At 39.9% G+C, this 20,592-nt stretch overlaps 2 protein-coding genes across 2 annotated transcripts; one reads left to right on the top strand and one right to left on the bottom strand.

The window, feature by feature from the left end:
- Positions 1 to 415: 415 nt before the first annotated feature.
- Positions 416 to 2,037, top strand: LOC145654795 (cilia- and flagella-associated protein 90-like). The gene is given in 4 exon segments (XM_081708857.1): positions 416 to 1,234; positions 1,340 to 1,447; positions 1,729 to 1,808; positions 1,810 to 2,037. Coding segments are annotated over 4 exon segments (387 nt in total). The 5' UTR covers positions 416 to 1,102; the 3' UTR covers positions 1,877 to 2,037.
- Positions 2,038 to 2,271: 234 nt separating this feature from the next.
- LOC145654794 (adenylate cyclase type 2-like) lies at positions 2,272 to 20,566 on the bottom strand. Its single transcript, XM_081708856.1, has 15 exons — positions 20,526 to 20,566; positions 20,359 to 20,439; positions 20,079 to 20,148; positions 19,723 to 19,820; positions 17,747 to 17,831; positions 14,951 to 15,088; positions 13,233 to 13,349; positions 11,562 to 11,746; positions 5,543 to 5,627; positions 4,378 to 4,536; positions 4,023 to 4,169; positions 3,582 to 3,689; positions 3,102 to 3,216; positions 2,721 to 2,845; positions 2,272 to 2,611 (listed from the first exon to the last, which is right to left on the bottom strand). Exons 1-15 carry the CDS (start codon positions 20,558 to 20,560, stop codon positions 2,459 to 2,461), a joined length of 1,701 nt encoding a protein of 566 aa, XP_081564982.1. The 5' UTR covers positions 20,561 to 20,566; the 3' UTR covers positions 2,272 to 2,458.
- Between the last annotated feature and the right edge of the window lie 26 nt (positions 20,567 to 20,592).

The following is a 20,592-nucleotide window of genomic DNA, read 5'->3' as shown; positions in this document are numbered from 1 at the left end:
CTGTAGGGTTGAAGATCGCAGGATCTAAGCTCCCTGTCACTTTGGGCGCAGCACTTGAGCTGAAATTGCACTAATATTACTGCAGCAAGCGTCATCTGACTATAACATCCCCTTTGATTTGCCTACTCATTCTGTCCACACACAACGTGCACATACGCACGCGCCATGTGCGATGTGAAATAGTGTGGCGCGTTTGCACAAGTGGCTAACTCAGTTTTAAAAAATTTAGCAACACCAGGGAAACAGGTATTCCAGAAGTACTTTTCAAGAGCACTTTTTAAAATGCCAACAACAAAAGTGTTTGTTACTTTAAAAGCCTCCACCAAGGCTTTTTTTTTTTTTTTTTTTTTTTTTTTTTTTTTTAGAAAGTGGTGCTTACTGCAGTCACTCATTGTATGAAAGTTATTTATAAAGATCTTGACTCCTCTTGTAGTGATCATGGTAGTTTACCCTTCCTCTATGGAAAAGGCTACTTTTTGCTTTGTTTAATTGAATTTGGTTGCTTACAATAACATGAGTCAAAGCCCAATGTAGGCACAGTGGGATTTAACATGATGCAAAAACAAAACCAACAAACATTATTAAAATATTACAGAGCATGAAAATCCATACAATATGCAAGTGAGTGAAAGCAAAACGCAAGAGTTTGGTTAACACTGGATCATTTACAGCAGAACTGGTTTTGGGTTAATATGCTCTTTTTAAAAATCCTGCATACAAAAGTTAACTTTGACAACAAAGTCATTCACTAATGGCACTAATGGTTAAATGTTTTAGCCTTTTATTATTTCATGTGCTTTCAAATCTGCAAGAGTGGTTCACAACTGTGCTCGATGAAAAACAAACTAAACACAACAGAGAAGCAGACACCGAACAAAATTTGACTATACAATTAACGTCAACAAACTGGGGTCCTAACCCACGAGGTCGGGGCCTGTTTTTGTGGTGCCGTGACTGTCAACACTCACACGTCTTTGTCACACGTGGGCGTGCGATGTCACCCGTCACTGGGTCCACGTGCTAAGCAACCAAAATCTGTTTATCTCTTAGGTCTGTCAAAAGGTTGAGCATGACGTTAACTGTTCTTTCAAATACTTAAAAAATGGACGTATTATCCCAAGAAAAGTCAAAACCACTGTCTACATTGTTTGTATTTAGTTTTATACCACCAAGAAGAAGTGGACCCAAAGAAGAACGTTATTTCAGCTGCAATTCTAAGATAACACTACATTTAGTTAGCCTATCTAGCTAAACTAACCTAGCTAAACCATCTTGTTAGCTAGGTTGGCTAGCTAGTTAGTTTTCCTAATTGGTACGATCTCTAGCTGTAAGGCACCAGAAATGTATTTATATGACTATATATCAACGAGCTGAAGGTTACCATAACAAGTTGCACCGAGATGACAGAGAACATGCAAAGAGCCGTGGACTGGACATTTTCAACGAGGTAGGCAAACTTTCAAACCTCGTTTAGGATTAAAGCTAAACCTAACTGGAGCATATAAACCCTCGTAACCTCTGCCTGGTTTTCTGTACTTTTGACATCATGTGGTGTGTAGTTGTAGCTAATTACTAGTCACTGATAATCAGTAGCCGTTATTGCAACAGGGATTGAGTGCGTGTGTTAGGAATACCTTAGTCTTTTAAGATAAATAGTTACCAACTAGCTACAAACAAGTAGCCTTATTTTTTCCCAATTCACTTCGACTCTGCCCACCCCTTCCTTAGGAATCATCAGCTGTGCTGTCGTCCTCTGAGTATGGGCGTCGTCTGCCCCCAGCCCTGTACACACCAGGACGACAGTTTGGTAGTCTACAGGAAAAACGGAATTACCAGAACAGTGGAGGAGGGATACGGGACTGTTGTTCCGGTTTGAAAGTAACTTTTTACTCATAAGGTATGCAATACGTGTGAGAAAATTAATTAAAAAAAATTTTTTTCTTACTTGTCATTTGTTTTTTTTTTTTCCTCTTTCTTTTGCTATGACTGTTAATCTTTATCTGGGATAGCAGATAATAAATTTTACATATAAATGAACACAGTAATGTTTATAGAGAAATTCTTTAATTGATAAGAAAATGGTTGCACCAAAACAAACACATATGTCTAACTTTTCCTTAATTGTTTTACAAACCCTCAGCTGTTCTCTGTATTGATTTGCACACACAGTGGCTTGTCTAGGTTTCATTCAGACCGTTATATTCTCGAACTGATCTGTCCATCCACACCTGGGTGAGAAATGTAGATTTATTTACAGAGTTGATTATATTCTCTCTCTCTCTCTCTCTCTCTCTCTCTCTCTCTCTCTCTCTCTCTCTGCGAGTGTGTGTGTGTGTGGACAGAGAGAGAGAGAGAGTGAGAGAATGAGAAAGTGAGTGACAGGTTTTCATGTGTGTACTTCTGGCCATTGTTGATCTGTGTGTGTGAGAGAGAGAGCACGCATGAGAAAGAGAGAAGTTCAAGTCATAACATTCCCTTGCGATAAGGTTCTGGTCATCTCAGTGTGCACAAAGAATGTCTTGAGGTCCCCTTTGCCCTTTACATTGATGATCCCGCGACACGAGCACATGTATCCCAACATCTGCAAGACCCGACTAGTTTCTTCAGTGACCTGGAAAGAATAACGAAGAAAGGAATTCAATGCTAAGAATACTGACAAAAGCAACCCCATTAAATGCTGGCATGCTTACTGTACAGTGTAGACGGGAACAGAAACATACCTGAATCTTCCCAAGGACTCCTGTGCTCTCCATCCGACTGGCCACATTCACAGTGTTGCCCCAAATATCATACTGTGGCTTCTGTGCTCCTATTACTCCAGCAATTAGTGGTCCATGGTTTATTCCTATTGAGCACAAATCCCAAAGCTATGTAAAAGGAATTTTAGCTTTGGAAAGGCTAATGCTAGAAAGACATCACATCTACAACATAGACTTTCCTCTGCATGAATTTCTAGGATACTAAAATGTTTGTGAAACTGTTCTTGGAAACCATATAGGTTGACATAGGCCTTATATAATTTGAAGTACATGTTAATACCCTGATGTTGAATTGTCATGTTCCTGTGCACAATTATTCTTTTATGTACTTTTCCTACTCACCCACTCGCAGTTTGAAGTCATTGAAAGAATGTTTATTAATAACATCAAGTTTTCCCACAAGGGCAAAGGCAAACTCAACCATTGTGCCAATGTGCATGTACTGCCTGTCATGATCCTTAAAGATAGAGAGACAGGGAAAATCATAATTTATTTTTACTCCCAATTTTCACCAACATCCACGCCTATATAAAAAGACCACGTTTTGTTTCTTGGAGAATTAATAAACCCCAAAAGAAACATAGAGCCCAGAGTACACCAACCAAACGTTCACTAAAAACCACCACAAAATCCAGCTGTTATCATACATATATTAGTGTTTTTTGGAGAAAGTTGATGTTAGAGATGTTAGAGAATGTGGGTGTTTAACATTTCTGAACAATCTTAGTGTTTATTACAGAATTTTAGCTCTGTGATCTGAGCTTCAAATTAATTGTTTGTAGTATTTTTATTTCCCCCCCCAAACTGAGTACATAGGCTCACCTGTGCATACTCTGCCCCAGGAGTGATGTTGAGTCCAGTAGCAGCCATGTAGGTGCTGCCGATAGTCTTTATCTTCTCCACTCCACTAAATTTGGGTTTGGATAATAACTGCCAGTGATGAGGAGAGAGCAAATACTCAGTCAAGGAAATCAATCAAATACCCCAGAAAAAGCAGTAAAGCTGTTTTATGAGTAAATTCATAAATTCATTTCAGTCAGGGTCTAAAATGCATTTTTTCAGTGTAGTCCCCAGATTACAAAGATCACATTTATGTTAATATTGCTTTCATGTTAATTTAACAATATGATTGAAATGATTAGTTTTGGCAGTTCACGTCTAAATATTTCAGTTCCCATACATCTTTTCAAAATATAATTGGAAATGAAACTGATAGCAATGAGATAGATAGTATGCTGAATATGTTTCTACACTATTCTATACCTCATCAAAATCTGCTATAATCTCATTGAGGAGTCTGAGACACTCCAATCCCTCCTTGTTTACATCAGATTCTGTGTAGAATTCCTTAAAGTCTGGGATGGAGGCAAACATGACACACACTAGGTCATACGACTGGTGGTAGAGGTCCTGCAAAACAAATTATAGCAGGCATCATTAATAAATGTGGTGAGGAAAAAGGAAAGATGATGATTTTAGATTTAACCTAAGAATTGGAAATGACGTAAACTCATTCAATTTAAATATTTTTTGGAAGGCACAGAAACATTACATTGCCTCATCCGGTTGTTCAATAAGTTTCACTGTCCTTTTGATCAGTGCATATGCATACACTTGCCTCATTCTTCCAATTCCGAGCAAGGAAGTGTTCTGCTACATGAGCAGGTAGCACATTTTCCAGGAGCACCCGGTTGAGGTTCTCCATAGTCTCAATCTCTTCACATTCCCGTTTGAACTTGTTCTTCCAGAGAAAGTCTAACCTACAGTAATATTCATTCTGTTACAAGAGGACACAGAGGCAAAGAGATGCAGACATCTGATCACCTTGTGTGACTTTTCACAAATCAGAAAGATAACAAGTCAAATCACATGTCAACTCTGTTAGGGAGGCTGCATATATATATATATATATATATATATATATATATATATATATATATACACACACACACACACAAAATTTATCAAACATTGGGACTTTCCACTGTTTCAGCCTTACAATATTAAAGAAAATATCGATATTAGCCTCATTTAGCCTCTTAAACGCAAGGCCAATTCTTCAGTTATTGATCTTAAGGAAAATGTCATAATTCAGTAACTACATTCATTGTAACTAATATATAGGTCTGTAGGTCTGGAACCAACCACCATTTATTTGAGTTGAAGAGAATATAAAGGGGGACATTATATTTATGAACTGGTTGGTTTTACTTTTCTGCATTGAAGCTTTACTGTAGCTTCACTGTTTCCTTTGGAAAGTAGCTGGTAGGTAATCTACTGCCAAAAGACTGCATAGCTGACTGCATTATCTTTGACATCATACAGTAGACTACAGTACATTAATTATTTGTCAGAATTAACCAATTAAAATGAAATGTACAAATGAAACTTATAAAATTACTTACTGTCAAATTCCTTTAATATATCTGCAATGCTCCCATTTTAAGGGTGCTTAATTATGCTATTAAAGAACAATGGAACTGAAAATATCCTAAACATGCCAGCTCAGATGCTGTAAAGAATAATTATAATTTTCAGTTTGGGTGACAATGCATAACAAATCTTCTTAAGAGATTACTTACATTTATAAGCAATAAGACTCTGAATATAGCAGCTTTACAGTGTGTCAAAGGCTACACACATCACAAATTATGGAAACTGTACCATGCAGATTAGTCAAATCCAGCTTCACTCCACAAAGCAATTCAAGCGCACTGAGCTAGGTTTGGATTACTGACCCTGCTCTTTCTTGGTTTGTGAGCTATAGTGTGAAGGACACCCACCTGCCTTGCCAGAACAAGCAGAGTAATGAAAAAGATGAACAGCGATACAGAACCCATCGTCTTCAAGTCCTTTAGAACGCCCGGTCTGGCAAAGGCAAGAAGGAGAACTATAATGAAAAATTCTCAGAAAATGAGAAGTGAGAGAGGGGGGGGAAAAGCAAATCTTTGTGAAGCAGGCTCACTGAGGAGAAATCTTTTCCAATGTCTTGGGCTTTTAAGTTTCCTGGTCATAACATATATAGTATGTTACATAGTGTAACACTGTAAGCAAAGTCAGACGCTTGCGGATAAAAGGCAGGAGTCTTATTGTAATCCGTATCTGTGATGGTTAAACTAGCCAGTTTCAGAACCACAGAGATGCAGTCAAGGGTAATCGCAATCTTAGAGGAAAACAGTCCGAGACCAAAAAACCGTAGAGCAAAAACACAGGAGATCAAAAACATGAATAGACCGCTCGGTATGCACAGATGAACTGGAGGCAATACTTCACAATGACAACCAGTCTTAGGATTGCTTATATACATGAAAAAACAGGTGAACTCAATATGCAGGTGATGAGGATCTGGTGAACTGTTGATGATTGGATGAGTCACTCTCCTGGAGACTAACTGCATGATGGGTAGTGTAGTTTGTTTGGGTGTTGGACAGCATGACAATAGCCCCCCCCCCAAAAGAGTCATGAGGATGCCCGCGATGACCAACGACAGGTGCGGAGGAAGCCGATCCAGGCCAAGGTACCCTTGAAAGAGGGCAGTGAGGACAAGGACGAGGAGCCGGCTTGTCAGGAAACTGAAGGTGAAACTCTGAAAGGAGGCCAGGATCTAGAATGTCATGATGAGGCACCCAGCTCTGTTCCTCCGGGCCAAAACCCTCCCAATCGACCAGATATTGAATGGTGCCCCCACGTCTCCTGGAATCCAGAATGCAGTGCACTGACTATACTGGGGTACCGCCAATAGGCTCAGGCGGCACGTTGTCCAAAGACACTTCATCCAGGGGACCTGAAATGACAGGTTTGAGAAGAGACACATGGAAAGAACTGGAAATGCAGAAATGTACAGGAAAATTGAGTTGGTAAGTAACATCGTTTACATGCTTGATGACTTGAAAGGGACCGAAGTACTTGAGACCCAACTTGCAACAAGATCTGGGTTTACAGAAATCCTGGGTAGATAGCCATACCCGGTGTCCAGGCTGGTATACTGGTGTTTCTCCTCTATGTCGATCCGCCATTTCCTTATATTGTGAAAAAGCATGTTCAATTCTCTGATGAGTTTCCTCCCATAACTATTCGATACGTCGCATCCAATCATCCACAGCAGGGATGTCAGTAGTGATCGAAGTCCATGGGGCCACGGGGGGTTGGTAACCAAGGAAACACTTGAATGGCGTAATGCCCACGGAGGAACACGTGAGAGAGTTCTGGGCCATCTCTACCCAAAGAAGGAACTTGGACCAGTCAGCAGGGTTGTTCATACAAAAACAATGCAGAAACTTACTTAGTTCTTGGTTAGCATGTTCGTACTGGCAGAGGGTGATAACCTGATGTCAGACTGACAACTACCCCTATATGTTCAAAGAAGGCTGACCAAACATGTGATGTGAACTGAGGTCTACGGTCCGACAGAATGTCCTCAGGTATACCGTATATATGGAAAACTTGGTTGAATAAAACCTCAGCGGTTTGGAAGGCTATGAACCTCACACCACGGGAGAACCTGTCTACTACTGTCAGGATAGAAGTATTGCTATCAGAGCAAAGTAGGTCAGTGATGAAGTCCACCACTACGTGGGACCAGGGTCTTTCGGGTATGGGGAGAGGCATGAGTTTAGCAGCAGGCAGTATCCTAGGGGTTTTACTTTGGCTACACCCTGAACAAGACGCAACATACGTATGTCAGTCTTTAGCAAGGGTCTCCCACCAATAACAACTAGTGATAAGTTGTCGGGTATGGGTCTCACCAGGATGACCAGTCGTAAGGGACGAGTGAGCCCAAGTTAACAGCCGATCTCGGCAGGATGCTGGTACAAGCCTCCTTTCTGTGGGACATTCAGTAGGGATGACAATGTCTTGTGTAGCTTGATCGATCTTGTCGTGTATCTCCCATTTGATCGAAGCCAGATGTACTCATGAAGGAAGAATGGTCTCTGGATCAGTAGGTTCCTCCTCTGTCTCCCCTAGGTGGATGCGGGACAAGGCATCTGCTTTCGTGTTATAGGACCCTAGACGGTACATAATCTTAAAACAAAATCTCGAAAAGAATAATGACCAGCGGGACGTGAAGCCATCTGTTTGGCCGTGCGCATGTATTCTAGATTTCTGTGGTCGGTGAGCACTAGGAATGGATGATTAGCCCCCTCCAGCCAGTGTCTCCACTCCTCCAATGCCAGCTTCATAGCCAATAGCTCTTGTTCCGCTATTCCATAGTTGCATTCCACCAGGCTCAGTTTGTGGGAAAAATATGCTACAGGGTGCATTTTGGATGCCTCATTCCATTGTGGCAATACTGGCCCAACACCTATGTTTGAGGCATCTACTTTAACCATGAATGAGATGCAGGGATTGGGATGCTTTAGTAAAGGGGTAGTAGTAAAAGCCTCCTTTAACTGTTTGAACGCCTGTTCAGCTTCTTGGCTCCAGCTTATCTTAGTTGAGGCTCCCTTAAGGAGGGATGTGAGAGGAGCTGCTATATCACTGAAATGTCGAATAAAACGTCTATAAAAGTTCGCAAAGCCGAGAAAGCTCTGAAGTTTCTTGATAGTGGTGGGAATGGACCAGTTGAGGTCGGCTCTATTTTCTGGTCGTCCATGATGATCCCGCCATGGCTGATGATGTAACCCAAGAATGTCATATTCAAGACTTGATACTCGTAATGACCCTGGTGGAAAAGAAAGCAGTTTTCCATTCATCCCCTTTTTTTATACATACCAAGTTTAGGCACTACAGAGGTCTAACTTGGTGAAATATTTGGCTGTTCTGAGTTGTTCAAGGGCGACTGGGATAAGAGGTAATGGGTAAGCATATTTCTTGGTGATCTGGTTGAGGTTTCAATAGTCTATGCATGGGCGGAGACCTCCGTCCTTCTTTATAAAGAAGAATCCAGACGCAAGTGGGGAAGTGGATGGTTGGATGAAACCCTGATTCAGTGCCTCTTTGATAGAAATCTTCATGGCTATTTTCTCTTCCTGAGAGGGGATAAATGCAGGCTTTTGGCAATGTGGCTCCTTCTAGGAGTTCTACTGAGCAATCATAGGCAAGATGATGATTGGTAAACAGGTGGCTTTTTGTTTGCTGAAAACCTCAGTGAGATACTGATATTCAAAGGGAATGGAACAGGTGTGGGCCTCAACAGGGCTTTCTATGGTAGAAGACAGGGTAACTGTGGGAACGGTCAGACAGTTCTTTTGGCATGCAGATGACCACTGAAGGATTTCTTTCTGTGACCACAAGATACTAGGGTTATGTTGTTCTAACCATGGGAGGCCTAGTATAATGGAGAAGGATGAGGCTTCTATAATCAAAAAGGGTATGATCTCTGTGTGAAGTGCACTGGTGGAGAGTTTGATGGGTGTGGTGGAGAGAGCGATGGAACCAGCCCCTAATGGGGACCTGTCTAAAGCGGCCAGGTGAAGGGTTTTCGGTAGAGGCTTCACCGGAATGTCCAAGTTTCGAACTAGACTGTTACAATGCGAAACTTGCGAGCGTAGTCTGTAACCGCACGATTGCCCTGGCGGAGTATGGTGAGCCTTTGTCCGCATTCTCTCTCCTCATGTGAATGATCAAAAAAGGCTTTAAACTGGGCAAGTAAGTAATTATACGACAATGTCTCAAAGATAGCTGTGGCCCAATCCAGTGCTTTCTCTATTAGTCATGCAGTAAGGCAAGATATCTTGGCTTGGTCAGAACAGGGTGGAATGCTATTAAAATAAAGGGGGCACTGTAACAAGAAACCCCTACATTTGTCTGGAGAGCCATCATATTTAATCAGGTTTACTCAGTAGAACAACAGGATGAGCAACGTTAGGAGCACTAGCAATAGCAGAATGCAGAAGGAGGTGAGTTGTGTTGGGGAGACATAGTCATGACCTGTAGTCGAGTAGCAAGGTCTCTTAGACACTATCCGAGTTTAGCCATTTGGGCCTGTTGGTCTGTTTGTTGTTTGGCAAGAGCATCCAGAGACTGTGTGACATGTTGGTGTTCACTGACAAGCTGTCCTTGGCTGTTAACAGCCTCCATCAGAGCCTCCAAATCCGCCGTCTGCATAAAGGCAAAGTATTCTGTAACACTGTAAGCAAAGTCAGACGCTTGCGGATAAAAGGCAGGAGTCTTATTGTAATCCGTATCTGTGGTGGTTAAACTAGCCAGTTTCAGAACCACAGAGATGCAGTCAAGGGTAATCGCAATCATAGAGGAAAACAGTCTGAGACCAAAAAATCGTAGAGCAAAAACACAGGAGATCAAAAACATGAATAGAACGCTCGGTATGCACAGATGAACTGGAGGCAATACTTCACAATGACAACCAGTCTTAGGATTGCTTATATACATGAAAAAACAGGTGAACTCAATATGCAGGTGATGAGGATCTGGTGAACTGTTGATGATTGGATGAGTCGCTCTCCTGGAGACTAACTGCATGATGGGTAGTGTAGTTTGGGTGTCGGGTAGCGTGACACATACGTTTACCTTACATCCTCTTTTGCCCCTTTTTGGGACCTAAAGAATGTGTCCCTTTTAATGTTGTTTTTTTTTTAGATTATCTGGCCATACAGGCTTTGGAGGCAGTTGTCATTGGTCTTGTAAGTAAGTTGAATAAATACATTTGTTAAAAGTGGTCATGTATACATGCCCACACAAACCACCTTTTGAATTCCAAAATATGGTCATTTTAAAGTTACATATAATTTACATATAGTGTTTGCTCAGCACCCTCAGGCCAGCCATAATCTCTGAGTCTGAAGTAAAAATGTAAAAAAAATGAATGAAAGAATGAATAAGAGGCAATGTAAGACATTGCAGTTTTGTATGTAAGTGGACAGTGGTAGTCTTTCACACATCTATATTTAAATACTGGATCTATATCTTAATCCTTGTTCAGTATGAAGTCATTGGTTTTACTCATGAGCGAAAGGATTATTTGGTCAAAAGTACTATAGTCTTCCATAAACTTTCACTTTCATTGCAATCACCAAATTCACATGTATATTTTGGCCTCTTGACAGTATACCACAGCTGGTTTTGCCCCACAGTCATTTGGCTATGTTCAGCATCCTGATTGCCTTCTTTACAGGTTTTGAAACTTCCTTCTTCTTTCTATTAAACCACCAAGACAGTTCAGATTAAAATGCTTATTTAGATCTTTTGTTGGTTCTGTATGGTTCTTTTGTCTCTTCTGTATGATGTCGTCCTTAGCTGCCATTGTTTTTATTCTGGAACATATGGTCTTCTAAAATAGGGGACTGTGTAGCAAAAAGGGCTGCAATTCCTATTGTTGACTCTGTACAGTTATAAATAACCTTCAGTTAAATCCACCATCCTGGACTCTAACCTCTCAGTCATTGTTTCGTTTAAATTCCATCAGTTGGAGCCCAGAGCACAACCAATAATAACATATATGTCACTGTGTGATTAGTAGGAGACCATGGTCTAAAAGAAAGAAAAATAGATTTTGAGATAACAGAGAAAATAATAATAAACGAGGCCAAATTGACAGAAAGAAATTGAACAGAATAACCAATTTGGAGCATATGGTTTGGGTTAATGGACAGTGCCGTAAATTACCTGCATATAACACCCCTACTCCTGCTGTCAATCATCTGGGAAAAAATCAATCCAATGCAATCTACTCTAAGCCGCCCATCTCAGCACCTGTCATTCATAATATCGTGAGTTATTGAAGGAGCAGGTCTTTTTTTTTTTTGTTGGCACCTGGGTAAATTGTGCTCCAAATTTTCTATCTCACCCATGTGTCACATCACAGTTAGACATCATGTGCCTGTGTGTGTAGAGGTTTGATACCTGTCCAGTGGCTGGGTTTTATAGAGGGCTGTGCTGTATTCATCCAGTACTGAAGCGTGGGTCTGGAGTATGATGATATTGTAGCCCACCACAGCAGCCAACATAATCAACATCTTCAGTTCATAGTTGATTCTGAGGAACACGGAACAGGACACCAGTCCCAGGATACAACTGTAGATGAAGTACTGACAGAGCAAAGAGGCCTGATCAGTTCTACAGCTGAAAATACAATTGTGCAAAGTACAATATTGAAAAATAGAGTTAAACGAAATGGTGAAACACATTTTTGAAAGTTGAATTATGATCTGACAGCAAAATACACAACCTTCAAAGTTGCCTAATCTTTTAAACAACTAGTTACAGACAGCAACTCATTATATCTGTTTAAAGCTTGTCTGTGTGTGTGTGTGTGTGTGTGTGTGTGTGTGTGTGTGTGTGTGTGTTTGTGTGTGTGTCTTTAGGGAGAAATACAGATAAAACCAGGGAATTGCCTTGGGCATTCAAGAGTGACCATCAGAAGAAATAAACTTAAATCGGAAAATAAGGATAACGAACTTTGAACATTTGAAAAAGGAGAATATTAAAATCTTCATGAATAATGGATGTCTGCACAGTCTCTTGCTTGTCTTCTCTGAGTAGTATTTAAGCACAATAAATTTCCTCCTTACTCAGCACAATGTTTAAATCTACAGTCAACTGTCCCTGTTAAAACATTTTGTCATGACACAAGGCACATTTTACTGCATCATCCTAAACCATATGGCCAGTAAAGAACATGAAATGACCTATGAAGCATGACTGTGATATGACATTCACATAGTATGCCATGATATAAATATAGTTTATGTACCTAAACAGAGTCACTTTATAGAGAAATTATTTTATTATGTTTTTAGATTATTCCCACGCCAAATGTACAAAAAAACAAAAAACAATAAAATGTAATGCAGTGTTAAAGCAATAGTCCAGAGCTGCAGTTTAACACTGTTAATTGACTGCTAGACAAAGAAGGGGAGGCTCACATAATAAATGCAAGGATAGGCTGCTTCCTTGCATGTCTTGCATCTGAGTCTTGTAAAAGTCCAAAAGCATGTGATGGACTTGATGATCTTATCTCACCATCTGAGGCACAATCTGTTCGGCACTGAAATATTTGTAGGTGCTAGACCCATGGTTGCCAAGTGGCGTCCTCAAATACCACAATCACCACAACATGTTTTTCATTCCCAATGAATCAGGCAAAAACACTCAGTAGTAATGTTATATTTCAGATTTTTCTCTGAGGACCTACAGGAGTCTCAAGAGTGCCATACGTTCTACAGTTTTGCTCTGCAATGTCACTACATCACTTTCCCCACACTGGAGTTTATTCTTCTAAAAACAATATGAGTTTCATACATTGGATTAATGCATGACATAGCTAACCGTAAGGCTTTTTTTATTGAGTAGTACATGGAAAAATGCTTACATTTTTAATTCACAATTGTTCATTTAAGCCATATAAAACTGATGCAAAATCTACACTGATATAGGAGTCAGTACACAAATGGATGTATTGTGCAATATGATACTGTACCTTTGTTTTAGCCTTTTAAATAAATTTGAAAATGTTGTTGAATGCTACTTAGAAGAATAGCATAAAGGAGCAGTTATACTGAACAGACGACTTACGGGCAAGTAAAACTTGTTGTCTGGGGGTTGGGTAGTTTGACCGTAAACTCCATGGGTGGTCTCATTGGAACCATTTGCTGCAGCCACTGTTATCACCTTCTCATCCTCCAGAAAGAACTGGTCATGGATAAAAGAAAAAACAGCAACAACTAATCTGTGCTCAAAGTCTGCGCTCAGCATACACTAAACGTTTACAATTCTATAGCATGTAAGTCACAGCATGTAAGTTGCAATGCAGTCACAAATGCCTGCAGAAATGTTGAGTTGAAGATATTGCCCCTAAAAGCAGTCCTTACCTCAGAGAAACAGCCTTGAGCAGTACGCACAAACCCCTATGAACGAGGTCATGCAAGTGAAGCACAACCAACATGCATATGCACGTGCCTTCACCTGAGATTTGATTACAACTCAGTGTTTGGATGCAGAGAATCAGACACACGAGAGAGCTTACTGCATGAAATCGACTGGCATTCAAGTGCTGCACTTTTAGCCTTTTGCTCACGACTGAGAGTCCTGATTCATCACATGCATCTATTGTCCTACAGACACACTAACGAGACATCAGAGTGTCATTCGGAGGAACCATGGAGGAGCAGAACACAGTGGTGAACACTGCTCTGCTCTTGACATCTGCTCAGCAGGCTTGTTGCATGCTGCAGGTAAAGTCAGCTGTTGGCCACCCACCATGTAAGCCAAAGAAACAGGGATGATGTCAGGATCACTACAGATCGAAGATGCCTAGCAGGTCAGCACCCCAGCATAACCCTGGATTACTCTGGAAGATTACTGAAAAACCTGGTCTGAAAAGGCTGTGTGTTAGTCTGAAACACAACAAATAAATGATATGATTCTCAGCAATTGTAGTCCTTTTAGACGCTTTTATACTCTAATTATTTTCACCGATTTAAAGGCCATTAAGTTTCAGAATGTACCCACATAAGAAGGAAAACAGTATATTAAAAATATTATATATATTTAACACCTCCCACCCCACCCTAAATAAAAACATAACAATAAAAACATCAAGTTGTGATTTAATGGGGCTAAAACATATAAGCAGAAGTGTTCATTGGTAAGACCACAACAGATTTGAACCACAGCAAATGCACAAATATGTGACTCTGTATGGGAGCCCTTTTCTAGCGGAGCAGGTCTTACGGAGGACGCGTTCTCTCTGAAAAGGACTGAAAGGGAAAGTCTACATGCATTACCTGGAATGGAGCTGGCTAGCATCATGGTTGTTAGGATTCCTAAACATGTTTCTTTCACCAAGGCAGGCTCCCTGGACTTCAACTCGAAGACCCCCCACCCAAGGCTGTCCTCCTGGCAGTCCACCCCCTTTCAAAAGCCCACAGCGGGTGACTATAGACATCCTTTGTCCTTCATGCTGGAACAAGGGAGCCTGCTGATGTCTGATGAGGGGCACTCAGTGAGGGTATTAACGTGAACACAGAGGTGAGGAGTGAGAAAATGTCTATTAGGGTCGCAGTATGACAGCTTTAACAGCTCTGTTTAGCTTTGTCATCCTGACCTGTTTATATTAAGCCACTTGTCAAGACTTGTTCAAGCACTTAAAGTCCCTATAGGAGTAGTCCAGCATGTAGTCAGGGGAAAAGCAAGTATTCAGGGGCAAAGCGTGTAGTTAGGAGCACAGTGTGAGGTCAGGGATACAGTGAGCACTGTCCAGCATGAAGCCCTTTGGCAGTCACGATGCTCACCATGTTGAACACGGCCATGACCAAGATGAGTGCGGTGGTTGCCATGGTGAGTACAAGTCGTATCCAGGGCTTGCTGGTGCCGAGTGTGGAGGAGTGAGGGAGCCAGGACAGAGAGCAGGAGGCCACGTTGCCCCATTGCTACAGCAACAAGAGAGAGGTGAAAACAAGCTTTAACTCCTACTAATGTCATTAGCATATCACCTCCCCTGCAATATGCCCAGGGTTACACTAACGAGAAAGAAGACACAAGTCAAACATACAGTATGAATATTTGAAACAATGCCATATAACAGTATAAATCTCCACATATAATTTCAAATTAAATCAAAAACTAAAATAAAACTAAAAAAAACAAAACAAAAAACATAACATGATAGATTATACGGTTCTAAAAAGACACTGCAATGAGATACACTGCCCTTTAACCCTTTCCTCCTTCTGACACACACACACACACACACACACACACACACACACACACACACACACACACACACTTTTGATATATAATGTGTTTAGATGGTGTAATGTTTGACTGGGCATTGCTAGACTGTACTGTGACCATCTGTTCACGTCAGAAGAACTCTGTCTTGTGTGATTTCATAACGGTATCAGGGGCTTAGAGAAGTCAAGGGCAACCAAAAGAAGTCCATGCCCCCCTGCACCAAGCATGAGCTCCACACTAAAGCCACTTACTTCATGCTTGGCAGTACTGAACAAACCTCGCAGAAACACATTACATCTATAGGTTTGGCTCATGGTAGTGAGAGCTGTGAGTGTAGCCTCTAACATCAGAGAAGCGAAGAAGACGAAGATTGCTGTCTACCACAAAGCAACAAAGTGCTTGATATTCTTGGCCAGAACCATGGGAGGACATAATTCCCATGATTACTGGAAAAAGTATATTCTAATACAGGCACAGAGGCAAGTAAATTACATGCTAAATGATCTAGTCAGTAACCTGACAGATGTCTAAGCAGAAGACCTAGTGAATGACTGTAAATGACCCAGCGAAAAACCTAGTGAATGACCTGATAAATGACCTAGTGAATGACCTGGTAAATGACCTAGTGAACAGCGTAGATAGTTAAGAGGTCAATTGTGTGGTCAGTGATCTAGGGAAAAACCTACATGACATAGTTAACAACCTAGTGAACAACTTAGCTAATGACCTACTGAATGACCCATTGAACAACCTAAATAATAAATAGGCAAATGAGGTGGTCAGTGATGTAGTGACCTTGTGAGTCACCTGGTGAACGATCTAGCGAATTCAAACTGCCATTTCTTTCTTTGTTTTCTGTTTCTCTCTGTCTGTTTTTGAACGTGGTGTTAAGGTTAGCCTTCATCACAATGTCATTGATTGCATGATAACTTTGTGGTGAAATCCAAATTCCAAGCAGGCCCTTTATAGGAGCTGCCTCTTCATCATCCATTGATGGGCAAACCGAAGGATGACGTGTGGGGTGTTGATGTTACCACTTTCACTCTTGCTAGATAACATATTTACCATCCTAAATGACAAGTCTATTCCCTGTAATATATAATTATATTCCCATTAATTAATTAATCAATAATAATAATAATAGTAATAATAATAATAATTAAACAGGGACATTTTTGTGGTCTTTCCCTTGTATTCTGAAGCATGTTTAAAGTGCAGAATGTCAATGTTAATCAGTGGATATTTACAGCAATAACAGCTGAATAATGTCCCTTTTTAATGGAACATTCTGAACCTGAACTTCACAGTCATTATTCTTTTCTTTCAAATTCTGTATGCTGGATTACAAAAATAAGATGTGTTCCTGCCCATTGATTGATGTATTGTGAGGTATTTATTCATGGATGCTGCTACTGGCTACGGTGGAACAATAGAGAGTCAGATTGAGAGAGAGTGAGTGAGAGAGAGAGAGAGAGAGAGAGAGAGAGAGAGAGAGAGAGAGAGAGAGAGTTATTGAGAGAGACTGAAAAAAACATTAAAGAAACAGATGACCTTTTCAAAGAGAAACAAGACATTTCCATTTCCATATCCTTTCCAGATAGATTTGAAAGGGTTATGTATTCACATATAGCGAGGATTATTATATTTTATTTCCCTAAAAAGTATAGTAAGATTCAGTCACTGATTCATTGGTATTTATTTTCACAGGATCATTTACTAGAACAAATGGGCTTTAAAATGTGTGCTAACCTAAATCTTAGTGGAGGATCTACCTCTTGTGACTAAAGTTGGCAGTCATAATACTCAAAGACTAGTGCAACCTTCAGTGAGTGCAACCTGCAGAAAGTGGTATAGTTAGGCTAAAATACTTGATCACATGGAACAAAAATGTTCACATAAACCCCAGTATTTAGCTTCAACCTATTTCCCAATATGTGAAGAAACTTTACTGTCCCTTTGAACTAGGTTTTCTTTTTTATCATTGATTATTTTAGCAATTTTCCCCCCATATATTAAATAACATTTTAACTCTTGAAATAAACCAAAATTGAATTAAATGTAACTTGAGCTGACACCTCTCACATCTTTCAGTCACAATAAAAGTAGACCTGCCACATTTCTGCTATAAAGGTATGTATTCTATGGACATTTTCCAGGCCCTAAAGCCTGTTATGTGATGACCTACTATGAAGGAAATCACTATTTATCTGGGCAATAAGTGTTTATTTGCATTCAAAGACCATTATACTACGCTGGGCAAAGAAGTGGCTCTATTTGTGATCCCTGTGCAAAACAAAATAACACTTCACATGTACACATGAACAAACCTTTTGAAAGTCTGCTTTACTCACCAGTATATGACCAGCGAAGCTAATGGACAGGATAAGTGTTAGCAGCAGGAAGGCTGTCCCAAATGACACCCCGAGGACAGCGGTTCTACAGGAAACAAACCTTCCGCTCATTAAACAGCCAGCTCTATTCAAGGGTATTTGCTTTTACTTATTAGGATGTGTAACGCACTATCTCTCACACACACACACACTTACACATGCACACATAATTGAGTCACTATACAATTTATGAATCTGTCAGTAATAGAGTTGGCATCATTTTGCCTCCAAAAACAGTTTGTACCCTTATTGGCTATTGTGCACATTTTGAACAATTTCTGCTGAAAATGGGATCATTAAGAAGAATAGATGCACTATTACACTGAGCTGTTGAACAGTTGCTGACTCATTATCATAACAGCTGCAGGCTTAATTTCGTTCTCTAAAGAAAATCCAACCCATGAACATGCAGAAAAGGTGCAGTGCAGAAAACATCAGGCCACATTACTATGACTGCTCAGAGCTTCAGGTTTTAGCTTCCATGGCTCCATGTTCTCCATACTGTTTCCCCCACAGTGATTATGATTATGTTTATAAATGTTTTCTCAACAGGAGTCATATATTGAAATGCCTAAGTATCAGCTCTCAGAAAGATGTGTGGCCAATTACTTTCAATGGAAAATAGCTAAAGGCTGCTGGAAAAGTCACTAAATGTCACAAGATGACATCATTCACTAATTAGCACATATGTGACATCATCGTGTCATATTGGCATTCTACCTAGCGTAAGATGGTTTAGCTCTTTACAGCTGGTTGCTTCCCTCCTACTTTCTGTGCTCTCTCACACACACACACACACACACACACACACACACACACACACACACACACACACACACACACACACACACACACATATATATATATATATAATATATATATATATATGTATATATATATGTATATGTATATATATATATATATATATATATATATATATATATATATATATATATATATATATATATATATATATATATATATATATATAGCTAAATTCCCAATAAAGCTGTTCTCATTTACATTTTTGTTTTGCTTTTTTCAATGGGTGAGTATGAAATAATGAGTATGAAATAATGACTGAAACACAGCCCATTAACTCTACATGTTAACCAGCAGTTACTACCAAGCCCTTTCCAAGTGGGTGCTCAGCACTGCAAAACTCAGATTTTATAATGTGGCATCATCAAACAAAATCACTATACACATCATTTAATGATCATGTGCTGTGATTTTGGCTATATTTACATGTAATATGATTACTTAGCGAGAGAGAGTTACAAGCCACAGAATATTAAAAAAAATTTTTTCTCGCAAACAGAACTCAGTGATAACGGTCAAAATTATCAAATTAAATTGATTTAATTTTTAAAAAGGAGCAAACAATAAAGAAAGTGGTGCCTCTCACTCAAGAAAAGTCTGAAAAGTCTGAAAAGTCTGGTCTGAAAAGTCTGAAAATGCCTAGCTGACAACATTGATTAGTTGTATAACATTGTGACTGAGAGCACATCTAAATATCAAAATCACTGCTGGCACCTTTTTAAGGTGTTATAAATCTGATATAACATTGGAGTGAGGAAGTGAGGACACATTACAGAGGAAAGTCAGTGAAGTCCCTCAGGTTTCTCAAAGTGCTCATGGAGCGAATTAACGACTCGCATGGTTTTTTCTGTCAGATTTCTCGCGTAAAGAGATGCAGTTTCCAAATCTGCCCTGGTCTCCGATTCACAAAATCAATTTCCAACAACAGAGATCCCCAGCGCACACTGATGTTATGCATTTCACTTTGTGTCTTCATCTTTCTCCTGTCTTTTTGTCACTAGATCTTATAACACAGTATGTGTTGAGCTGCTGCTGGGCTGAATAACCATTCATAATCACATTATCATTGTTAGGCAACATAGAGCGGGATGAATTAATATATGAAAAGTACTTACTTTGGCAAGACCAAAACTTGCACTATGAAGATACAGAAGAAGATGAGGCATGCACAGGTGACATAGTACTTAAAGGCTGGCAAAGGTGTTGCTCTATACTATATATACAAGGATAAAAAACACAAAACACATTTCAGTGATGACATCGAGAACACTGGATTCAGAAATTACCTTTACACGATAGGGTCAGTTTCCCAGAACCATATTAGGGTAATGATGACTCATCATGGGCATAGCATTTCAGACCCAAACTAGAATTAATCCATGTCTGGGTAACCAGCCCATAGAGTTTGAATATTGAGACATCTAAATAAAATTCCATTGTTACACACCCCAGGACACCTGTAGGAATATACCTCTTTCTCCAGAGTCTTGTTGTGAAAGAACAATGATATCCTCTGTATGTCCTCAGACTTCAGCCACTGTCTAGCAAGTGAAAGACCAAGAGGATAAAATATTTTTCCTAACATGATGATTGATAATTATAGGAATTAGCTAACAAAGAAGATATCTATAGAAAAAGCTAGCTAATCTCTGAATATGTCCAACAGCATTCGCTGAAACACAGCTAGTAGCTATTGTGTTGCATATGAGAGAATTCTTCTTTAAACTAAGGAGAACAGGAGAACTACTCACTTTTGTGCATTGATACCATCAATGGTACGAATCATCCTTTCATTCAACTCCTCCTCAAACCTCTTCTTCTGAGATTTTGTTCTGTATGCAAGGAAAGTACGAGTCACTCAGGGAGGCTGGATTAGGTCAACAGCAGTTTGTCTGTCACTAACATACAGAGAACTGACCTTTCCGATCTTCCCTGGAAGTCAAAGTGCCCCATTGGTACATCCTGAAAAGGGAAAACAGGTTCCT

The sequence above is a fragment of the Electrophorus electricus genome, unplaced genomic scaffold (genome assembly GCF_041902795.1).
Source record: "Electrophorus electricus isolate QZ-2024a unplaced genomic scaffold, ASM4190279v1 Scaffold157, whole genome shotgun sequence".
NCBI lineage: Eukaryota > Metazoa > Chordata > Actinopteri > Gymnotiformes > Gymnotidae > Electrophorus > Electrophorus electricus.
The sequence above is the reverse complement of the archived record's forward strand: the minus strand, read 5'-3'. Positions and strand labels throughout refer to the sequence as shown.